This window comes from Anser cygnoides, chromosome 18 (genome assembly GCF_040182565.1).
Source record: "Anser cygnoides isolate HZ-2024a breed goose chromosome 18, Taihu_goose_T2T_genome, whole genome shotgun sequence".
In the NCBI taxonomy this organism is placed as follows: Eukaryota; Metazoa; Chordata; class Aves; order Anseriformes; family Anatidae; genus Anser; species Anser cygnoides.
In genome coordinates this window covers 6265227-6287022 of record NC_089890.1, presented here as the reverse complement: position 1 = coordinate 6287022, position 21796 = coordinate 6265227, and the positions used below count along the sequence as shown (strand labels likewise).

Genomic DNA, 21796 nt, shown 5'->3' with positions numbered 1-21796 from the left:
CAGAGCTCAGGTCAAATGAGCAGTGGCATTTCCAAGCCCCTATTTACTACTTAGGTCATACCACAGGAAGACAGGGAATTTGCAAAGAAGCACATGCAACCTAAGTAACTGGGAAACGGTGAGATTTCACAAATAAAACAATCAGCATTTATTGTTGTATTACAAAACACTTCGTATTTTGGCAATATTTTACAGTTTATCCTTTTTCTTCTTAGGGCCTGTTGAAGAGGTATGGGGGGAAAAAGAAAAGAGGAGAAGATTGAAATCAAGATTAAATTTTAATGTCTCACTTAAAAAAAATCCTCCCAAACTGCCCCAGTCCCTCCCACCAAAATAAAAATCTAGTTTCACTCAGTTCCACTATCCGAAGAGGCCATGGGTGAAGCGGCAGGCAAAACTCTGGCAATTTCACTATCCAACGGGTCAAGAAGACAAACAAAACATTCACAGTGGTCTTCAGTATGGTCTGTTGCGTTGATCGTTTCTGAAATCATTTCTGAAAGGGAAAGAAAAAGTTGCAAGGAATCCTTTAAGCACATAACAAATAGTCCTTTCAGTCAAACGTCTCCATACCTACTGCTGTGTACTCTGTTGTTTTTAGATAGCTTTATCCAACAGCGCTCACAAAACACACTCAGTGGGCAAACTGACTTATTTTGTCCTGAAGCTCCTATCTGCAGTTAATATTTTCATAGCACAGCTGCGCACGCGCACACAAACAACGCTCCTCTCCCACAGTCCAAATCACTTCTACAGTCCACATGCTGCACAACCAAGCCAGGGCACAGAGGCTGCTTACCTTCCTCCCATTTTACCACCATAGCCTCCTCCCCGATCACCGCCTCTGCCACCACGTCCTCGATACCCTCTTTCTCCTCCATAGCCACCTCTCCCACGAAAATCTGGAGGAAAATGCAAATCAGCACATCAGTCAGGTTTTCCAAAAAGCTGAAGGCATCACTAACATTTTTAATACTACAGAAGAGATGCAGCAGTTTTAACTGATCTTCTACACACCTCCTGATGGACGTGAATCTTCTGGTCTGGGCTCACCACACTGGTTGCAGGAGTTCCTGCGAGCGAAGTTCATGTTACCACAGCCCCTAGAAAAGACAAGGATTTCCCAGACTTAGCTGCTACGAAACTCAGAGGGCATGAAACACCACTGCCCAATTAAAATGACACTTACGGGTTAGGACAAACCCAATCACCATTTTTGGGTTCCCCACTTCTACCCTGGAAGCCCCCACCTCTTCCATATCCACCTCGTGAACCTGTAGACAAAATTATAATCAGAATAAAAGAGGGGAAGTGCCTGCGACCTACACATGAGAAACATCTATTAAGGACTGCCCCCGGCTTCAGAACTCAAGTGACAGACAGACCTCCCATGTGGAAGAAAGAGTAAGTGATTAAGGTAATCACCAGAGGATTGCCTACAAGGCGAGCCACACTAGGAACTCTGAGAGGAGAGCAGGTAGGGCCACTGGCAGAAATTTGTACCGCTGTAGAATTCAGCCTTCAAGAATTACTTTTTTAATCCTTCATTTACTACTAGATACAAGTTAGCTAGAAGGCTTGGGCAAAAGAACAGCAGAAGGTTCAGCCACCACCAAACCTCAATGGCATTTGATATCCTGAGGTTAATGTATCTGCATAACAGAGGTACACATGCTTACATGGACAGACTTTGAATTTGAGCAGATGAAGAAAAATAAGAAGCAGGAGTAGCACATGGTGGCCAGAAGAAGGCCACAAGAATCTGCTCCACTACGTACTTTTTATAAATTCTTTTTCATCAATAAAAGGAAACTTGATCAGCTTGAATTGCCAGGGGATAAATATAAAACCACCATGCGCATTAATAAAATGTCAAAGATTTAACAATCTATGATATCAATCACAGATGGCCGGACTTAGTCACAGAACAAAAACTTAAGAAAACAACCGTCCGGATTAATGCCAGCATGCATCGAACACAACCCCAGAGACAATACAGTTCTTGCTTTCCGTATCAAAAAAAAACAAGAACTTTTATACCAACTAAATTTCTTGAAGAATCTTTTTTTTTTTTTTGAAATCAGCCTACAGAACTGTCTGATTTAAAACTAAAATGTGTTGACAGCCGCCACACAAAACATGCTTCCTGTGAAATGGTAATTTTTATCCAGCAGGCTACTGATAAAACTGGATTATGTAGAGAATCGGGGAAATTAATGTCTATTTAATTAAAGGAGTCAGACCTCCAACTGCTGCTCTAAGTCCGTAGCAGTTGAATAATTTAACCTGCTGAATACCATCTGCAAGCATCAGAGTATCTCAAGACTTTGCTGTTCAAAGCAAACATTCACTGCTAATTCACAGCTGTCTCTGTGGAACCAGTACAGCCTCAAAGTCATTGCCATCTCTTTGTGAGAAATGCTGAGACATGATCTGGGGACTTTTCAGTTCAGAAGGAAAGCAGAGATTCTACGCTGTCCATAAAAGATTACAGATCTCAGTTTTACTTAAGTTGGTTCAATCCATATTGCTTATTGCCAGAATCCCAGAGGCCCATACACTTTGACAAATCACTGCTACAAAATCAACTTCTTTTTTTGAATAAACCGTTACCAGCTAAAATGTGTCTCACTTCATAAAAAGGATTCTACGGATTTTAGTCTCACCTCGACGTCCACCACCTCCACCTCCTCTCATGAATTCAGGCCTTCTAGTTGCAAAAGAAACCTTGATAACATTGCCATTGAATTCTTTTCCTGTAGAAAGACAAAGTGAGAGTAAGATCATTAGAGCTCCCGACAACACAGCAACAAGTTCAAAAGAACAGAAGTGTTTTGCACATGCAGATTGAATTAAAACCTTTTAAGACACAGGGAGTCTGGAGTCAGTCTCTCACTTTTGAATGCACTGGTCCAAATGTGAGATGACAAACACTAGGGTACTTAATAGTTTTTCCATAAATCAAAAGATGTTTCTTTTGATTAAAATACAATCTGCAATTTACAATTTAACTAGATACATATGAATATTTTTGCTATTTTCACGGGTAGGTGCGTTACAAGTCCACTTCTTCCCCCAAGTAGGGCAACAAGGCTTTTGTACAATTCAATACCCTGTGCAAAAATGAGATACTCCCAAGTAAGGGAAAGAGGTGACTTTTCTCAATACAAGGTCTCAGTTCTTCATAGGTGAAAGGTTTATTACAAAGCAAGTAGGGCTGAATGAATATCTAATATAGTTATATTTGATCTATCCTCCAAAACAAAAAATGAGTTGTATTTTATTAGCAAAATAGCATGCCATGCCAGACTTTTATGTATTATCATTGAACACCAAAAACGGAGTATGCACTTTTGTTTCTGCCCATTGTTATTAAAATTCTGTGGACACACAAGGTCACTGGAACAGGCACTTCTTTTTTTTCTTTTTCAAGCTTACTGCCACAAAAAAAGTATCATTGCATTTTCTGCATCAGGACTGATGAGTTTTATATTAATGTATTTCTGGGATCTGCTATCTTCCTCTATTGAACATATAATTAAAAAAAAAAAAGTTCTCCACTGCGTGTGTACAAAGCACTTGGCTCAAGATTGCTGTAACCCTTGCCAAAATCTGAAAATACTACCACATCACTAATAATATCAATAGTAACACTGTAGGAAATCCTTTCAGCTGTTAATTACAAATTACAGCTCTACAGGACTGAACAAGAAGTTACGCTCTCCTGAGCGACAAGAACAACTCTCACGCTTTGTGCAGGGATGACTGAGGTGTAGCAGCAAATCTGAAGTGTTTCATTACACATTTTTGGTCTTAACCGCTAACTGCTTTTCCACTGAATAAAAGAGAAATCCAGCACACACAAAACACCGTGAAAATAGAGGTCTCCCTAGGAAAACAAAAAGTAGCATACTGTCCCCAGTGAGATTATTGATTTGCTTTCTCCACTGCTTGTTAGATTCATGAATCACAAAAAGAACAACTCACCGTCAAACCAGTCAATTGCTGCTTTAGCAGAAGGAGGGTCATCAAAAGATACCGTTGCTTCTCCCTTTGGCTTGCCGGTATCCTTATCTGTATAAAGATTTATCATGGGTTTGCCAGTCTTTTTGTTGGTCTGAAAAGAAAGGTCGTATACTTGGCAAAGGAGAAATGCTGGTAAAGCCAGTTCAGAGCATAAACTGCAATGGGTAAGTCTCATTAGACAGAAGATCCTCTTGGAGCTAGCTTTCAGAAACAAATGCTTTTGACCGAGGGATACTGACTGACTGTTCTCCATGAAATAATGATGGGCCCAGTTTTTACAAAAATTGAGGTCAAGTGCAGGAAGCCCTCATTTAGAACTGCAGAAAGAGAAGAAAGAGCCACAGGCTGAAGCAGACTCGCTGAAGGATCAGGATGGCATAATGGATAGGGTGTTAAGGGTTATAAAGACTGAAAAACTGAAAGAGACACGAAGCAATCTAAATGTCACTAAGTAAGCTGGCAGCACCAGCAGCTTTTTTCAAATGAGCTGTCATCTGGGAACCCAGATAAAGATACTATTTTATTCATAACTCCTAGGGAGTCAGAGCAAGCATCTGCTTCAAATGATACCAGTACATCTCCAATACGCTAGTTCCACGAGTTCTCTTCCTTCTTCCTAATGATTTCCCATTTCACATACCTTTATAATACCTATTTGTTTGAAATAGTCTGCCACTTGGTCTGTTGAAACATCCTCTCCAAGTCCTTGCACGAAGATAGTGTTGTTGTCAGAGTTGTCAGACTCTGTATCTATCAAAAAATAGGCTACGTTTACCATACACCTTTAACATTTTAAGCTTAGATCCACACCGCCCAGTAACGGACCCTTAAATCTCAAAGACAGCTTGTGTGAGATAAAAGATGAGCAGAAAGCATGATTGTGAGGCTAATGACAAACTCCAAAAAGGCCTGCACGGCACCCTCAGGTGCTGCAGTACATCAGCCCAAATATGTTCAACAGCTGAGCAGCTGTTTGCCACCCACTCAGCTTGTCCATGCAGCTGGGACATCCAAACCCACCAGAGAAGCGTATGCTTTCAATAATAAAGATTAGCAGAAACGTTACAGCAGCAAAAGCATTTGTTTGGCTCAACCCAATTCAAGGTTCAGCAGCAAATCCCTACTTGCTGTAACAAAAAACATCCACAAATTCCCATGCGCTGTAATAAAAGGAATTTATTTTAAGAAAGACAAGCTTTAGCTAAATTGCTTTTCAACCATGGGAATCACAGCCTCATCCGTGTTTCTAGATGTACATTTTAAAAGCAATGACCTAAGAGCAACAATCCACTCACAGCCACTGCTTGCTTTCTTACCAGCATCTGATCTCTGTCCATAATCCCTTTGACCTATGAAACGGGTTAAAACAAAAAAAGAAAAAAAAAAAGAAAGTCTATTTTTAGCAAAACATTTTCAAGTGACTCTTTTTAAAGACAAGAAAATATTTAAAGTATGTATGCAATGCATCTAAGATCTAAAACATTAACCAGAGATCTAGAGAGTATTTAGATTAAAACGTTCAACAGAGGGTGTCTGTAGGACGTTAATGTGTTCTTTAAGTTGCAGTATGCAGCAATTGCCACACTGATGCTATGCTGGTGTTATCTTGCAAATGCTGGTTATCAGATCACCAAGCAGTTTACCAAGGTGTTTTTTTCCCCCTCTAGTACCTTTCTAAGAAGCATTTGTAACAACAACAAAAAAAAGAAAATTAAAAAAAAAAAGAAAAAAAATCCGGTGAACGTCACCGTCTCCACAAATTCTTTCATGCAATTGGACAAAGTAGAAATCCACCTTATTGCTAACGGTTTGGCTATTAAAACTCATGAACACACCAGCCTCACCAAAACTCTACAATGCTTCTACGAGATAGTAACAAGATATTGGTGGCTTTTAGATTTATAAAGAATTTCCACTGAAACATTTTTGGATACTCGGCACTTACCACCATAATTTTTGAAGCCACCACGGTCACCACCACTGCAGAGGAAAAATTGAAGAAATGATTTCTTCCTTAAGTCTCTAAGTGCTGAGCCCAAGGCTCAATCTACAGTTAACTGATCACAAGTTGAGTTACTGTCTAGCTGCTAAAGCACCCTCCCTGTGTTCTCCTCACTAATCATTCAAAGATTAAAATACATGAAAGAAAATAATCTCACAGGGTGCTGCACCGGAGAAGAAGTGTCCTAAAGAGTCATTTAAACTAGCCCACACACGTATCTTTGTTTCAGTACTTCCTCCCATCCCCTAAACCAAAATGACTGCTATTAAGAACTGGGTTTTAAAAGGGAATCGTTATTTTCATGAATGTTAATGGGCTTTAATTGTAGGTGTAATTGCTGCTTTGGAATAATTAGTACTTTAGTACTTTCCTAGAAATGAGAAGAGTTAAAGTTAATTAACCTCCATTGTTAGGCATTTATATACTGGGGGCAAATCAGCAGCATCAGCCATTCTCTGAGAAAGGGTCTGGGGGGAGCTGCTGCACGATTAGCCCCTTACAGAGGTGTGTGCATGTGAGCTTCAAAAGCAGAGGCTGTGAAGTTTTAATTCATTCATTCTGCAACCTGTGGCACAAAACGTAGACCAAGTTAAGAGATTAGACACATCAATTTTCAAAGGTTAGGAGGGGGAGCTGAAACAGGATGTTATGCCTCCGATTATGTGCATGAAAATAAACCCTCGCTCTTTAAAATGTAAATGTTTGCACTGGTAGGAATTTTCACAACAGCGATTTTAATTGCATCCGTGCTATGATTAAAATGTAATCGATATTCAAAGCCCTTCAGGAAAAATACAACCACTGGATTTTTCGGAAAGTCAATAAGCAAGTGCCACAAAGGCCGCCTCGCACAGCTGCCTGCCCTCCCCTGCGTGGAGAACACAGCTGCCAGCCAAAAATTGGGCAGGTTCACCTACCATCACCCCTGGCAGCTTTCAGGCTCAGATACTAAAATAAAGCCAGCCCAAGTTCAAACCCCGAGGCAGAGGGCTGTCTCCAAGCCCCAGGAATTTTGTATCCGTATACAAGCAGCATCTCCAGCAATAGGCTTGACAACTAGAAGTCACTCCAGGTTTTAATTCCATCTGCCAGCTCTTGGGTGTCCTAACACAGGGCACAGGTATCCCAGCAAAAGGCAATGAAATAAAGCTAAATTTCTGCTGCCAATTTTTAATTGATACTCCACTGAAAAAATCTGAATGCTAAATTGCCTTGTTGTTTACTCATAAGCAATTACTTTCTGCTCGTTAAAGAGGTAAAATGAATGAATTGTAGATGCAGCATCAGAGCTGGTCTTTATTCAAGGCTGGCTGTTTTCAAGGACAGATGAAAAAAACATCCTGGTGATCACACAAAAAAAAAAACACTGTAAATATCTTTCTGCCACCTCCAGTTCAGTTCAGTTAAAGAAAATGTCATTATAACCCAACAATTTTCAGTAGGGCACCTGCTTTTCTAAAATCTTAACTCAGAAATAAGACACTACAACAGTCAATACATCAACCATGGAAATGATTTCAAAGTTTTCAAGCCCTCGATTATGATCCCAATTCACTAGGCCAGCATTATCCAGCACACGTATGTTTTGATTTGAAGGTATACAGCAGCACAGATGTAAACTTAAAAAACAGAACAAAACAGAACAATCTAAAAACATGGAGAAAGTCCAAGACCAATACAGCCAAGATGTTATAGGATGGGAGGATTTTATTTCGGATGCTGAGGTAAAACGTGTGCACCATGACTCTGAGAAGCGATGGAGCTGGATATATAAAATATGTCAGAAGCTGTAGCCTAAAGCCTCATTTTAACTTTGTGTTATACTAATCCTGAACCTTGGATTGCAAATGCTAGTGCAATCCAACGCTTTTCAATTACCGTTTATTAATTAATGACCGTAGAAATATGTTTTTGCCCAAATGTGCTTCAGCACGTTATCTCCTGCTTGGTCCCACACGACTGACCCAACCAAAACCTGCAGCCCTTCAGCAGCAGACACCCTCACCGAGGGATGAGTGCCTTCCTCCATTTGGAAGTCCCTGCCCTTATGCAATTTATAATAAGGCTGCGGTGTGTTACGCTCCTGGGATTGCTGGGCAAAGCTTCCTCAGATCCCCAGGAGGCGTGCAGACCTGCTGCAGGAACTGAAGTCACACAGAGGAGCTGACAGGCAGCCTCACATCTTCCCCTCCCCGAGACCTGAAGCGTAAGCCTCAGTGTCAGGAACCGCAGCACTTCCAGAACACGTGGAACATTTCATCCCAGCGTTTCACAGTCTATTGCTTCGTCAGTCTTGCACACAGACCAAATGTATGGCTGACCAGATGCAGTTTGGGGTTTTAGCACCCGACGTTAGGATCACGAACAGGTTGCTAAGATTTGGCAAGGCCACCAACAAAGGTAAAACAAAACAGACCGATCTGCAGCAGCCAGAGAGTGTACGTGACACCGTTCACGGTGGTAAAACTTACTGCTATGAAAAATATTGTCAGCTGTTCTTCTATACTTGGTCACACATCTAAACATCACCTACTTGAGCGTAACCGTAGTTCACCTGAACACTGCTTACTTCATCTGGGAGTAATTCAAATTACAGGCTCAGTTACTTGGAAAGCTCAACGCTACGCAGACAAGTGATACACTTCAGAAGCGATCGGATATTGGCAGCAGCAGCACTAACAATTCAGGAACCAAATTTTAGCCTCTGACGTGCATCTATGCCTCATCAAGTGTGTGGGAGTTACATGTAAGGATGTGATTTTGCAAACAAGAAAGGAATGCTTAGTGCACTCGTGAAGTCACCGGCAGATGGCTTTTTCTGCTGCCCGTATTTATTGCCTCTGTTCATGTTTCCCCAAAGCCTATATGTGCTTGAGCTTCGCCTCTTACAAGTTAAACATTAATTTGAACACAAACCACCCTGTTGTAAAAACCATTTGCGTTATGCTGTAGTTTCTTGATACCACAGTAAGCTAACTCCCACTCGGAATGGCTAATATAGCAATTAAGCTGCGTAAGTAATTCCTGTTTATAGTGCAGCAACTTCAAATCTGGAAAAGAACAAAATCTACGTTGAGCAAAGTTAGCCATACCCAAGGACTTGGTCATCAAAATTCTTTTCTAAACTGCGCCAATGTAATTTCACTAACAAATTCATGAGCAAATTCAATGGCAAAGCTTCTCCCAGTTGGTCCAGGCTCTAACAGAAGGGAGCTTGCGTGGGTACGGGTACTCAACTGGCTGAATGGCCCTTCTAAGGTGGGAGAGAACAGCCCTGCTTTGTAATGCTACTGGATTTCCCACTTGCATGCTTAATCAAAACAATTCAGTGCCATAACAATTAGCAATTAATTCCTCATTTTTTAGATGAGGACTAAGAAGAAGAAGAAAAAAAAGACTTACTCTACAAGGAAACGACCCGGTGTACCTGCTTTCTAACCCTAAGAACTCAAAGATGAGCCTCGTCCATCATGGGTTAAAGAAAATGATTTTCTTAGCCAAAATATGACTTTTTGCAGTCATCATTTTTTAAAGCTTCAAAATGAAAGTGCAGAAAAATTGAGTACTAGATTCCCAAAAGATGTAATTTAAGACCATTCAAAAAATCTGAAGAATACTTTTGAAACCCCCCACTTACTAAGATTAAAAAGTGAACAGCTGACATATGAAAATAATTATTCTCTATCATCGTATCAGCTAGGGAAACTGCAAAGCAATTTCTCAAGATATTCTTCTCAGTGCTGCGTGACTTTGCACAGGCACAGAAGAAAAATGAGTGCGGAAAGCGTTCGCTACAGTGTGCATTCAGGTCATTCTAGTTTGCAGAATAACGATTCACACCTTAACATTACCAGACGTATTTTAAAATATTTGATAAAGGATACTCATAGAAATGTGAGCTCTCAACATTTAAAAATGCTAATTTGATTTTACCCCAAAATCCTCCAAAATTTTTTGCACTGCCAGGCTCTCTGAGAGGCACAGAGGGTAAGCTTCTATGGGCCACTGGAGCTGGCAAGAATCCTGCTGTAAAACAAACGTCCAACCAGTGGCCAAAGTCTCTGATATCACTAGTGCAGGACAGCAGCGTGCCAGCAACCAAACGCCTGTGACCAGGACGCATTCATTGCTCAGCACCACAGGCTAAATTAGGCAATACAGCTGTGAGAACACCAGCGGCTGGGTAATGCTTACTGATGAACAAGCTGCAGCAAGTTTTCCCTGCTTTTCATCGCAAGGGAAGGCAATTTTTATTGCTAGCTGGCACAAAAGAGATTCATTTGCTAAGATCTCAGATCAGCTATTAGTTTTTTTTCATAAAGTCCGGGAACAAGAAATGAAAAAAAATCAAAACCAAGCACTGTATCATTAGAGAAGTCTGTTTAGGTGATTTAGAAATATCAATTTTGTGTGTTGACAGTACTCGTTTACACATCAGTTTCTAATCATTATAAAAATCAAAGCCTATTTTACTACAGCAGTGCAAACCTCTCTGTAGATGGGATTGTTAGATAGATATTTCCTAATGGCTATGGAATTTCCACAATTTAAACATTAAAATACGATCAAAGTAAAAAACTGGAAGTTATTGGAGTTAGAACTGACATTCCTACACAAGCTGTCCTTAGGAAAAAATAAAAAATAAAACCCAAAGAAACAAAACCAAACGACTGCCCTGAAACCCACACTTTCACAGGACCAAACATGATTTCGTGCCCAATCTTATTTTCGCCTTGATCACAGCTTGCTATTTAATTTACTTACACTTTTCCAATAAGCATATGACTTAAGTAAAATACATTCGTCAAAAGCAGAACCCCCAATCATAATCATGCAAAAAGACTGAAAAAACATCGACAGCCCTCTAGTTTCAGAAAAAACTTCAATGGAAATGGCATTAAAGACCGCATCACTTAATGGAAGCAGACAGACTTCACAATAAATGTCTCTAAGGCCTTCCCACTTCCACCGAGATTCCCCCATTTCTCCATTCACCTTCACTTTTTTCCTTCTTTGGGCTTTCAAGTCCAGTGATGTACTATTATCCACATGGACGCGTGAACAAAATTTTTCTTACATTTTGAAAAATATGGTAAGAGGCTTTATTTTCACAGACATTAATTTATCTTATTTTTGTCTTGCACAGACAGAGGTTTGTTTCAGAGTGATCAAGTCTACCAAACGTTTTTTGAAGCTCACATTCATTTCTCCTATTGGAAAGGGCACAGGGATATGAAAAGCCCTCATCCATGGTTTAAAAACAAATGTTCAGTTTTAACTATAAATGAACTTAGAAATTATTTAGCTAGTTAAGTTTACATTAATTATATAAAAACACAGCAAATTTTAATATTAACTACTATTTTTTTTTAAACTGTACTACCATGTCTAATTAAGAGAGAGAGCAGTCCACCGATGTCATTAAAACAGCAAACCACAAAGTACAATCTGGGACCACCTTAGGAGAAGGCAAACTTTAAATGTGGTTTAAAATTAAATATTTTTTAAAGTAAGTGAGTCTTAACACACTGTTGGATTATTTTATTTAAATTCGATCAGCTCAAATGAACGGCATTGTATACTTAAGAGTGCTTTATCTGGAGTTAATGCAATAACCCAGAATTGTGCAGTCTTTTAAAGTGATGCAAGCAACACTGCAAAGCTCACTGGAAGCCTCAATGTTCTTCCTTTGTATGAATGAACACTCTGCATCCCACAGCCATAACATGGAGGTACATAAAATGTACCCAATTGTGACAGTTAATTAAGAAATAGCAATGTCATTTCTCCTAATTCAATAGGATTAAAGCAAAGGTTCCAATCTCTCAGACCTATGAATGAAAAAAATCTACAAGCACAAAATTAAATATGTGCATAAATCTTGACAGGAACAGGGCCTAAGTCAATGGCAGCTGGGGAAACAGTAATGTAAGTATTAAAAATTCACCTAAAATAAATGGGTTTAGACTGACAGCTAAACCAATTAAAAAGCTGTATTTTAATTAAAGTTTAGAACTGAAAAAAAAAACACACAGTAAAGAACAAGCAATGTTACTAGAGTAAAATCAAAAAATAAACTTTTGATTAAAAAAATTTAGGAAGCAGAAAGATAATTAGCTAACCTTACTGTAATGATTTGTCACCATAAAGTCAAAATACCTCCTTGCTGAAAGGTTAGCTGCTTTAGCTATGAATTTTATAAAACTGTCTCAAACCCTGTCTGTTGGTTTTCACAATATTTTAAATAAATAAATAAATAAATTTCATAGGTTTTAAATATCCTATTTCAAGTGATGGTTTCTGGCAGTTCTTTTATTGCAACTAATGTAACATAATATATAGCTTTGTGTCATAAAAATCAAATACTTTGGTCTCAATCTGTCTGAATGTAAAAGCTTTTCCTTGGCAAAATGCATTTTTGTGCAGTGTAGAAAGGCTTAACTTTAGAAACCAACTACCTTCCATTTTTGGAAATCTAAATCTGAACCACGTTAGGAATAATAATAAAATTTTAAAAACAGCTAAATAATAAGATAGAAGGGTAAGGAACTGCAGGCACTGAAATGAGATTACTTACCTATATCCAGACATATGACCTCTTCCATCCATGTCATAGCCCCCTCTACCTCCTCCCTGTGACCCGCCATATCCTCTATTATCTTCTCCATACCTACTCTTTTCACGACGATCATCTGAAGGAAAAAAAAAAAGACAAAACGTGAGTAAATTTCAGTGCAAACTGGAGTGCAGTGAAAATTCCTGCCCTACAATTTGTTTTCCTCAAGTCTGACACTTTCTAGATATAAATGGCAATTTCTAAATATCCCACTTCCATTATCTACTCCAGGAAGTAACAGAGCAAAGTCTGATTTTGCTCCAGTTATCTCCCTTGGCTTCCAGCACCACACAGTATCTCAGAATGCAAACATTGTCTATTTTAATTTTAACATAAACACTACATTTTCCAAATATTAAACACATATTATCTAAAATATACTTTTCATTATACTTCCACTTAGCCTTCCCAGTTTGCAAAAGAAATCACTGAAGGCAGAACAAGGATGAGTGTGGGCCCGGCTGACTGTGTCAAGATTTTGCAGAAAAAGGTCAATCTTAAACTTCTCATTTCTGTCTATCTCAGAATTCACTGACACAGCGTAAAGCTGGAATGTGAAGTAGAAAAGCTCATCATGACCGATCAAGACATGTTACCTTCATACAAGAAAAAGGTGCAAAATAACATTTTCACCTATAACAATTTCACCTAGAGCTTTAGAACTCAAGAGACGTGAACTCTGCAAGGATGTCTCCAACAAATGCAACCGCAACACTTTCAGGGCCCCAACAGTTTTTCATCTCCACATAACATTTTGAAAGTCTTAACAAACAGAACATTCCCCAGGAATATCAACATGGAAAAAAGAGCTTTGAACTATTCACCAAATTAACTGTCTGTGGAAGAAAATCCAGCTATTTCAGAGTGTTTTGTTCAATCTTACTAGTAAATATTGAATTCAACCTATGAATTTTACCTTGGCTGTTGTGGCTATAGCTTCCCTTCTGAGACTGGTAGGATTGCTGAGAGTGGCCATATGAGCTTTGGTGCTGGTTATAGCCTGACTTTTGGTCATATGAGCTCTGGTGGCCATAGCCCGACTGCTGGTCGTATGAGCCCTGGTGGCCATAGCCCGACTGCTGGTCGTATGAGCTTGACTGCTGGTCATAAGAGTCTTGGTTTTGTCCATAGCTTGACTGCTGGTCATAAGAGCTTTGGTGCTGACCATAGTTTGACTTTTGTTCATAAGAGCCTCTTCCACTTAAAATAAACAGAATGTGTATTAATAGCTAAATGTTCACAGAATAGAGAGCGAAGTAATGGCTGAAAATACATAACATTGCTAAAAATTTCCTAGTCACAGTTACCTTCCAAGTCATTACTGGCATATTGAAATGAAAATACTGTATGTCTCTTCTCTGTTGGGATGTATCTGGCTTCCAGTAAAACCAAGAGAGAAAAGCGTATATCACTATCACTTTCAAGACGTCCTCAACTTCCACTGCATGTGAAACTTAACAGCAGTGCTCCCTTTACATATCCCAGTACAAGGCTGGCTCCCCAGTAGTGTGACAATAGCTGATGCAAAGCCCATGACCCACAGAACGCCAAATCCTTTCCTACAGAGCAGTAGGGAAGACACAGGCTGCTCACACAGTATTGCGCAGCCGGTACTTCTAGCCTACAAAAAGCCCTCAAAACTTTGCATTACCGAACTGCACCCTATCTTCTGGGTGTTCTACCATTTTGCCAAGAACTTATTCTAACTGTAGTGATGTCCTCTAACAAACTTGCAGTTCTTCCCATTTTAGTGCCGTCTGTATATATTATCCCACCAGCTTTTACCAGAAACATTGACCTCTTGGATATTATAACTCAACGTGCCTCCAAGTTCTAAGAAGGAGTCATCAATAACTCTTCTCTGACTATGTTATTTAATCAACTTTACAGCAACCACAAGAAAACCTCACCTACGCCACATGTCCCTAGGCTACTTCCTAATTCAGCATGCAAGGTAGAAGCAAAAGTATTTTGAAAAACTAGCTATGCAAGACAATTATTGTTCCAGTTAGGTTACACTGTCATAGCAATAGATTGCGTAAATTTATGAGAAATAAATTGTATGCAGGAAACACTGACTGTTACTTATCTCTTTGTTTTCCCCCGGGTGCTTTGCTGCAGCTTAACTGTATTACCTTTTCAGTAACTGAAATTAATCACTGACCTGTCACCCTTTCTTCTCTTCCTCCTCCCTTCTCTCACCCTTTTTCAAAAAATGAGGCACCATGTTTGTCATACTCAAGTCTTTAGTAATCTTATCTGCTCCCCAAAATGCCTCAGAAAACCAAACAAACAAAAATCTAAAAGCCTACAGGAAGTTTCCACCAGCTTTTCAAAGAACACTAAGATGAAATCCATTCGGACCAACCAATCTCAAACTATGCCATGCAACTAAATACTTGTGTAACCTGCTCCCTCCCAGTTCTAGTCTAGATCTTACCTTTAACGTCACTAATCCCAGTAACAAAGCGATTGCTAAGACTTTGCTTATATCTTAATTTCAAAAAAAGTCAGATCTACTTCAGCCTTTTCACCATCACCAACAACAGAAGCCATTACTGAGGGCACCCACTATTTGCAGTTTTTCCTTCCTCCCTTCCCTCAGGAGGTGAGAGCTACGATTTTGCGATCATCCTCTCCAAAACTATCATTTTTACCATGCCAGTTTCTCCTTATTTGTTACAACTATACATAAAACAGTTTCCCTCCGATTTCTATTTTAATTTTCCTGGTCAAAACCAACTGCTTTGGAGAATCTATGCCCTACTGCAGTGTTTTTCCACTGGATGTCTACAGAGCTAAAGACTACGTTATTGTCTAGTCTTGTGTATGTCTGTACAACTCTTAAGAAATTCTCAGAAAACAAAGCAAAGATAACCAAAACTTAACCATGTACCTGCCTTCCTTTGAGATGTGCAAAAGACACTCTACTCTGAGTGACATCACCTACTGTTCAGATTAAAATCGTGCTTGTTTATATTAAGATGTTTGGCAATAACGACTACAAAAGCAGAAACCAAGTACTGGTTTGCTGAAGTCCAGCTTGTTATATAAACCTTGCAAAACAGAGTAAGAATTTTTGGACCATGAACACAGGAATGAGGTTTAGTATGTACGGTGTATTTTTAATAGGCCACTTGAGCCTCATTAAAGAACCACCGTAAGACGTAACCTTAGAGTGTAAACATGGAGCTTGCAAATTACACAATAAAGGTATTCTAGCACCAAGTGGCCTTTTAACTCATTACAGGAAGCTGGACTGTGTTTTCCAGGATACTTTCAAAGCTGTATTATTAATCCCCCTGAAACTGATTTGAGTACAACATCATTTAAGAAATAAAATACATTTGTAATTGTGTAAAGTACTGAACTGACTGCAGTAATCCCACTTGGCTGGAAAAAGATCTCTCTTAAATGATATTTATGAATCCTTTCATCTTCTTTCTACCAATAAAAGGTAAAAGTCATAGCAGAAATCTGCAAATCTAAGAACTGTAAGGACATTGTAAGTTTATACATGGGAATGTGAACAGAGATGTACCTGACCCATCTTTTTCGCAATCAAAATAACCTCTACCAAGTCCATCCTTTGTTGTAGTCACTATCCAAAGACTTCCTAGAGTTTCTCACCTCATACATCTTAGCTTCAGAACGACTGTATCAATCCTTCTTATCTAAAGGAATATTTTCCCCCTACCTTCTGCTCTTTCAGGCATTATAAAGCTCTTAAAAGTGCGAATTTTCAGATGTTTGTTGGTTGTTCTGTTGTTTACTTTTTATTTTATCAACTGTAGCGGGAAACTTCTTATAGCTCTAGTTAAGAACGTACAACTATTAGACAGTAGTTTAAGCAAATATTGCTTAAGCTTCCTTACCCTCTGGACGACCCCTTCTGCTGTCCCTGACTGCTGTAAGACTGCTGGTTGTATGAGCTCTGATTCTGATTATCGTAACTGGATTCATCATCATATCCCTGGGAATCTTGTCCATAACCTGGAAATCAAGGAAAAAAATTTTCAGCAAATATTCACCTTTTAATTACTGCCAATGAATGTAACAAGCTAGCCAAACCTGTTTGATTTTGTCCATAGTTCCCATGATAGTTTCCATAGTTCTGTCCATAGGAGGAATTGTCTCCACTCTGCCCATAACCAGAATATCCCTGTAATTTAAATAACGTATTCAAATAAGCGCAAATTCCACAGCAGGTAATTGCAGTTTTTCTTTGCTAGAGACGACTGTAAACATCAAGCACAAGTTGAGAACCTACTTCTTCCCAGCCCAAACAGGGCTAACCAGGAACAATTTTTTATTTTACTCAAAGAACATTGAAAGACACAATGATTTTTCTCAGCTTACCTGTGTTTGTCCGTAACTTTGACTGCCCTGATTGCCATAGGATGAATAGCTGTAAGAGAAAAACGCAGCTAGTAAGCACGTACAGCACCCTCCACACAGGCTGGAAAATAAAAGTACTTTGGGTGTTATTTTACGTTTCTTTTCATCTTGAAAAAAGGTGTTTAATCTAATATGCCACAACTGCAGGACTCAGAAAAGCACCAATAAACTGATGGTTGCCACAGTTAATTGCCAGAGCCCTATGAGCTTATTTTAATTTCTGCTGTGTTTCAAGTGTAATTTTAAAGTACGTTAAAGTTCGGCTTACTGTGATTTGATAGATTCTTAAGAATCACACAAATCTAATCATACGAATCCATGGCATTTTAAATTTTTCAGTACATTTTCAGAAAGTTAATTTTATTTCAATCAATTGCTGTCTATTTGGTGCTTGCTGGACGATTTGACATCACCACCACCAAACACGGCACTAGCTTTCGATTATACTTACTCGTTATTCTGCCACTTTAAGGTTTCATGAACTTACAGAAGAATCATGTGCTGAAACTCACATCAAACTCAGACATAAACTCAAACTCACATACTGCTAGATGCACAGAACCCGATGACTTTCATGAGCAGTCAATATTATCCATGAATTTCGTACTTCTGTAAGAATGCTTTGTTTTTTACTGATTAAAATACAACATCACCCTAAAAATCTTACAGCTATTTTATTAACTGGCTTTTAAATCGCACAATTATGAACAGTTTTCAAAGGTTTTGGTTTTTTTTACAAAAACTCCCTCTACTGGCAAAGTAAAATATCTATGTGGCCATCACCTTTATGCTTGTATAAACTTTGACTAATACCTCAGCGAGCAGCTTAAGACAGACTTATGAAAAATATTTCTCTATATCCATGACATTTCAAAAGTTCTTCTCATTAAAAGATAGCCTTCCAACTTAACCCTCTTTGTTTTCTTCCCTTCAGGAATATCAACTTTTCCCTATTTTATAAGGCTTCTTAGTAAAGGCCCAGGGCTGCAAGCTTTTTGCAACTGTTACTCCCAAAACGTTATCAATACCGCATCACACCCAAAGATTCAAACACCTTGCTGGGAATCCTAAATTGCCTTTATTTTGCAAATTTAATTGCCAAGAGAAAGAAAGAAACAAAAAAAACATACCTCTGCTGGCCCCCGGACTGACTGTAGCTTCCCGAATCTAGAAGAAGAAGAAGAAAGTCATGTTGAGAACTTCCAATTAATACTTTATTCCTCTACTTAATATAAAAGGAAGAATGTTGGGGAGACGAAGGAACGTATAGACCCAAGACAACACAAGTACTTTCCCAGCAGAATCTGAGAGCTGCTTCTTGCTAGCAGATGAGAAATCCCAATGGGGAGAAGGGGAGCACAGCACAGCGTGGGGAGGTGCGGACACTTTGAACTTCCCACTGTGAAGCATCTGGATTCCATTTTCGTGGTGCATCCTCAAATTCGGGACTGCACAACCCCCTCTAATGGCTACTGAACACAGTCCCATCATCAAGGAACAGAATGCAGCTGCTTAATTAATCGAGCAAAGCTAAGTAGGTCAGGCCTACCCCATTTAAGGCACCCTACAAAAGCTCTGCCTAGCAAAGAGACAGAATTTGGAGATGACATTTCCCTTACCGATAGCCCCAACCACGCAAGAATTAATTCATTTACATACAGCTTGTTCAGACAGCTATTACAGAGGTTATTTCCAATTAACATAAACATCAGATATCATGGAAATTGATTCTTGAAAGACAAACACACTGGAAGAATATGGATTTCAGAATACTTTTTCAAGTAAGAAAAAAAATATCACTGAAATTGTTTGATTTGTATTTAACGTATGGCATCTAATCTGTAAAAGCTATCAATGTCATAAAAAAAGCCCTAGTACCTAAGCTGGAATTCAATTCCTAAATATGCCGCTTTGTCTTCATTGATTTAGCTTACCATGTTTTGCCTTGTTAATGGGAGAAAGATGGATTCCCTGGCTTCTGTAAAAATTCAACTTTCTGAGTACTAAGAGCTTTCTCTCACAGCACCGAGCAAAGCGCCCACTCCTACAGGCCCAGTTTCCCCAGCCGGCTACCTGGGCCAGGGCTGGGGCCGCAGCACCCGCACGCTTTGCTCCACCACCTTCAGGCCCTTTGGGTGCAGACCTCCAGAGCAGGCTCCATCACCTCATGGCCACGGCCTCCCAGCCACACGGCCTCTGCTGGCCTCGCTGCTCTGTGCAGGTGCCTCAGTCCTGACATCAAAATGTGAACTTTCCATCTTCTGGTCAAAACCCAGCGCTGGGTTCTCTCTACCGGTACCGTCAGTCTGGGTAACAGCCTTGGGATGCTCCTGGTCCTTCCAAATCACCCCAAGAAGCGGTACAAATATTGGGCTACCAGAGTCTAAGACCAGACACCGAGAACTTCTGGTTTCAGTCTTTCCCCTCTCTCTTTCCATATATCTAACCGCTACTCCTGGAATTGCTTGAAAAGCTGAAGCTGAGGATGAATTCCAGTTCAGGATGAATGTCATAAGCTATAAGCAAACAGCTATAGCTGCTCTGCAATCAAAGCACACACCAAATCTGCTCACTGCACCTCCCTCACCTGGTCATAACCCCCCTCCTGCCAGCGCTTACACACACACCCGTACGCGGGCAGGCGGCCACCTCAGCTATCCCGACATCAAACTATCTCCGCAAGGCGAAAGAAAGCGCCACGTTTCCCATTCTGTTAGAGAAGCAGTTACCAGACCCCAAAATGAGATGAAGTATTTCATTTCACCTCCTGGAAGTGGTTTTACTCAGACGGGAAACGCTCTCCTCATCCTGCACTGCCACACAAGCGTTCCAGTAAAAAGTCGGCAGTGCAGCTCAAACGTTTATTGCTTTTAACAAAGTGAAGGTCAGGGTTTTTTTTTGTTATTTCCATTTAAATTATAACAAAGCTTACCATTAAATAGGTTACAGCATTTTAAAATGCCTCACTTAAAATTTATACGCCATTAAAACTGCTAATTAAAGCAAAGAATATGAGTGGTCGTCTCAGGAAGAATTCTTGAGGAAGGATGTAACTTCCTACAAAGTAAAGAAGCGCATTTGATCCCCTCAGCTTCTCCCTCACGAACTTGTGCCAAACCACAGCATTTTGGAAGAAGATCGAAAGCAACCAGATAAGGAGCCCGTAAAATGTGAATACACAGAACCAGAGGAATTTCCTCTCTTTATACATTTCTCTGTGTGCCAAGTATCCTTTCTCGGACTGCTCCCTGGCCTCCCGGGTTGCCCACGGCCTCCTGACGGATTTATTTCGGTGGGCTCAACGGGACCAGGAATCTCTCAGCAGCTCTGGGGACGGCGTTTTTGTTCTGGAAACTAACGGATCCGGGGGCGTTTTCCCCGAAGGCAGACGAAGTTCACAGACAAACCTCCTGGGAATGGGGCGGGACAGCCACCTCGCGCAGCCCTGCAGCCACATCCCAATTAAAACACGGTAATTTGCTGGGGGGGGGGGTTCAAAACTGAGGGGGGGGGGGCAGGCCCTGAGGGGGGGGGTGGGAGTCGCTCCTCGCTCCCCCGCCCCCGGAGGGAAGGGGGCGTGGCCACACCTGGCCCCGCCCCCACAAAGTGGGCGTGGCGGACCCCGTACGTAAAGGGGGCGTGGCCGCTCAGCGAGCGTCTCCTAGGAAGGAGGCGTGGCCTGCACAAGGGGGCGTGGCCTGCACAAGGGGGGCGTGGCCACTGGGCGCCATCAGGGGGCGTGGCCCCTCCCCGCATCCCCCCCTTACCCCCCCCATCCCTTCTCACCCCCCCACCCTCCGCGACGCGGCGCCCTCTCTTTCCCCCCCCCCCCCCCTCCTCCTCCTCCTCCTCCTCCTCCTCCTCCTCCTCCCCCCCCTCCCCACCGGGAGGCGCAGGCCCCGCCCCCCCGCGCGCCCCGCGGCACCCACCCGAGGCCATGGCGGCGGCAGCCGGGGGCAGTGACCGAGCGCCGCGCCGGCCGCGCGCGCACTGAGGCCCCCGCAGCTCGCGCGGACTGCGGGGCCCGGCAGCCAATGGGAGCGCGCGGCGCCTCCCACCCGCGCGGCGGAGGGGGGGGGGGGGGAGGGAGGAGAGGAGAGAAGGGCGGGGAGCGTACCAAGTGCATTGGGGGGGGGAGGCTGGGGGGGAGTCGCGGGGGGGGTTGGATCCCAGGGGGCGCGGGGGGGGCTGGGGGTGCCCTGGGGGTGCTCGGGGGTGCCCCGGGGGGCACTGCGGGGGTGGGGCAGCTTGGCCCGAGGGGCTGCGGCCCAGCCCGGCGCTGGGAAAGGCGGGGGAGCCTTTTGGGGGGGGTTGGAGCAACCTAAACCTCAAGCAGGCAACGTAAAGAAGCACAGGATGAGGGGATCCCGGGGGCACTGGGGTTGGGAAGGACCCCCGGGAGCGTCTGGTCCCACCATCGGGAAAAGAAAACCTTGCCAGAGAGCCCAAATATTTTTAAAAAGCCAAATGCTGGCTCAGAAAGCGACTTTCTAAGACGAGGGGCCGTGGTCTGGCCAAGCGCAGGGAGCGTGCGGAGCAGGAGGTGTTGCTGCACAAGCGCGGTTTGTTTGATCAGGGACGAACGTTTCGCGTTCCTTGTGTGCGATCGGCTGCCTGCCTTCTTGTAAAGGCCGCGAGGGTGTTTGAAAAGTTACCGTGAAACACAACTGTGTGCTTTCCGCCCAGTGACGGTTTGTACCCGCATCAGCATTTACAGGGCGGCTGGGGGAAACAGCACTGTGAGGTTTTACCTC

General features: G+C 41.7%; 1 protein-coding gene across 1 annotated transcript; it reads right to left on the bottom strand.

The window, feature by feature from the left end:
- Positions 1-124: 124 nt before the first annotated feature.
- Positions 125-21066, bottom strand: TAF15 (TATA-box binding protein associated factor 15). Its single transcript, XM_066979846.1, has 16 exons — positions 20972-21066; positions 18173-18209; positions 17004-17052; positions 16716-16806; positions 16520-16637; positions 13561-13844; positions 12606-12720; positions 5972-6006; positions 5343-5375; positions 4667-4776; positions 3988-4117; positions 2667-2756; positions 1190-1274; positions 1018-1103; positions 800-902; positions 125-496 (listed from the first exon to the last, which is right to left on the bottom strand). Exons 1-16 carry the CDS (start codon positions 20979-20981, stop codon positions 457-459), a joined length of 1416 nt encoding a protein of 471 aa, XP_066835947.1. The 5' UTR covers positions 20982-21066; the 3' UTR covers positions 125-456.
- Positions 21067-21796: the final 730 nt, after the last annotated feature.

Coding starts and splice junctions, on each gene's coding strand:
- TAF15 (XM_066979846.1), bottom strand. Junction 16,807..17,003: donor AAAGTTACGGACAAACACAG/GTAAGCTGAGAA, acceptor TTTAAATTACAG/GGATATTCTGGTTATGGGCA. Junction 4,777..5,342: donor TGGACAGAGATCAGATGCTG/GTAAGAAAGCAA, acceptor ATTTTTTGATAG/ATACAGAGTCTGACAACTCT.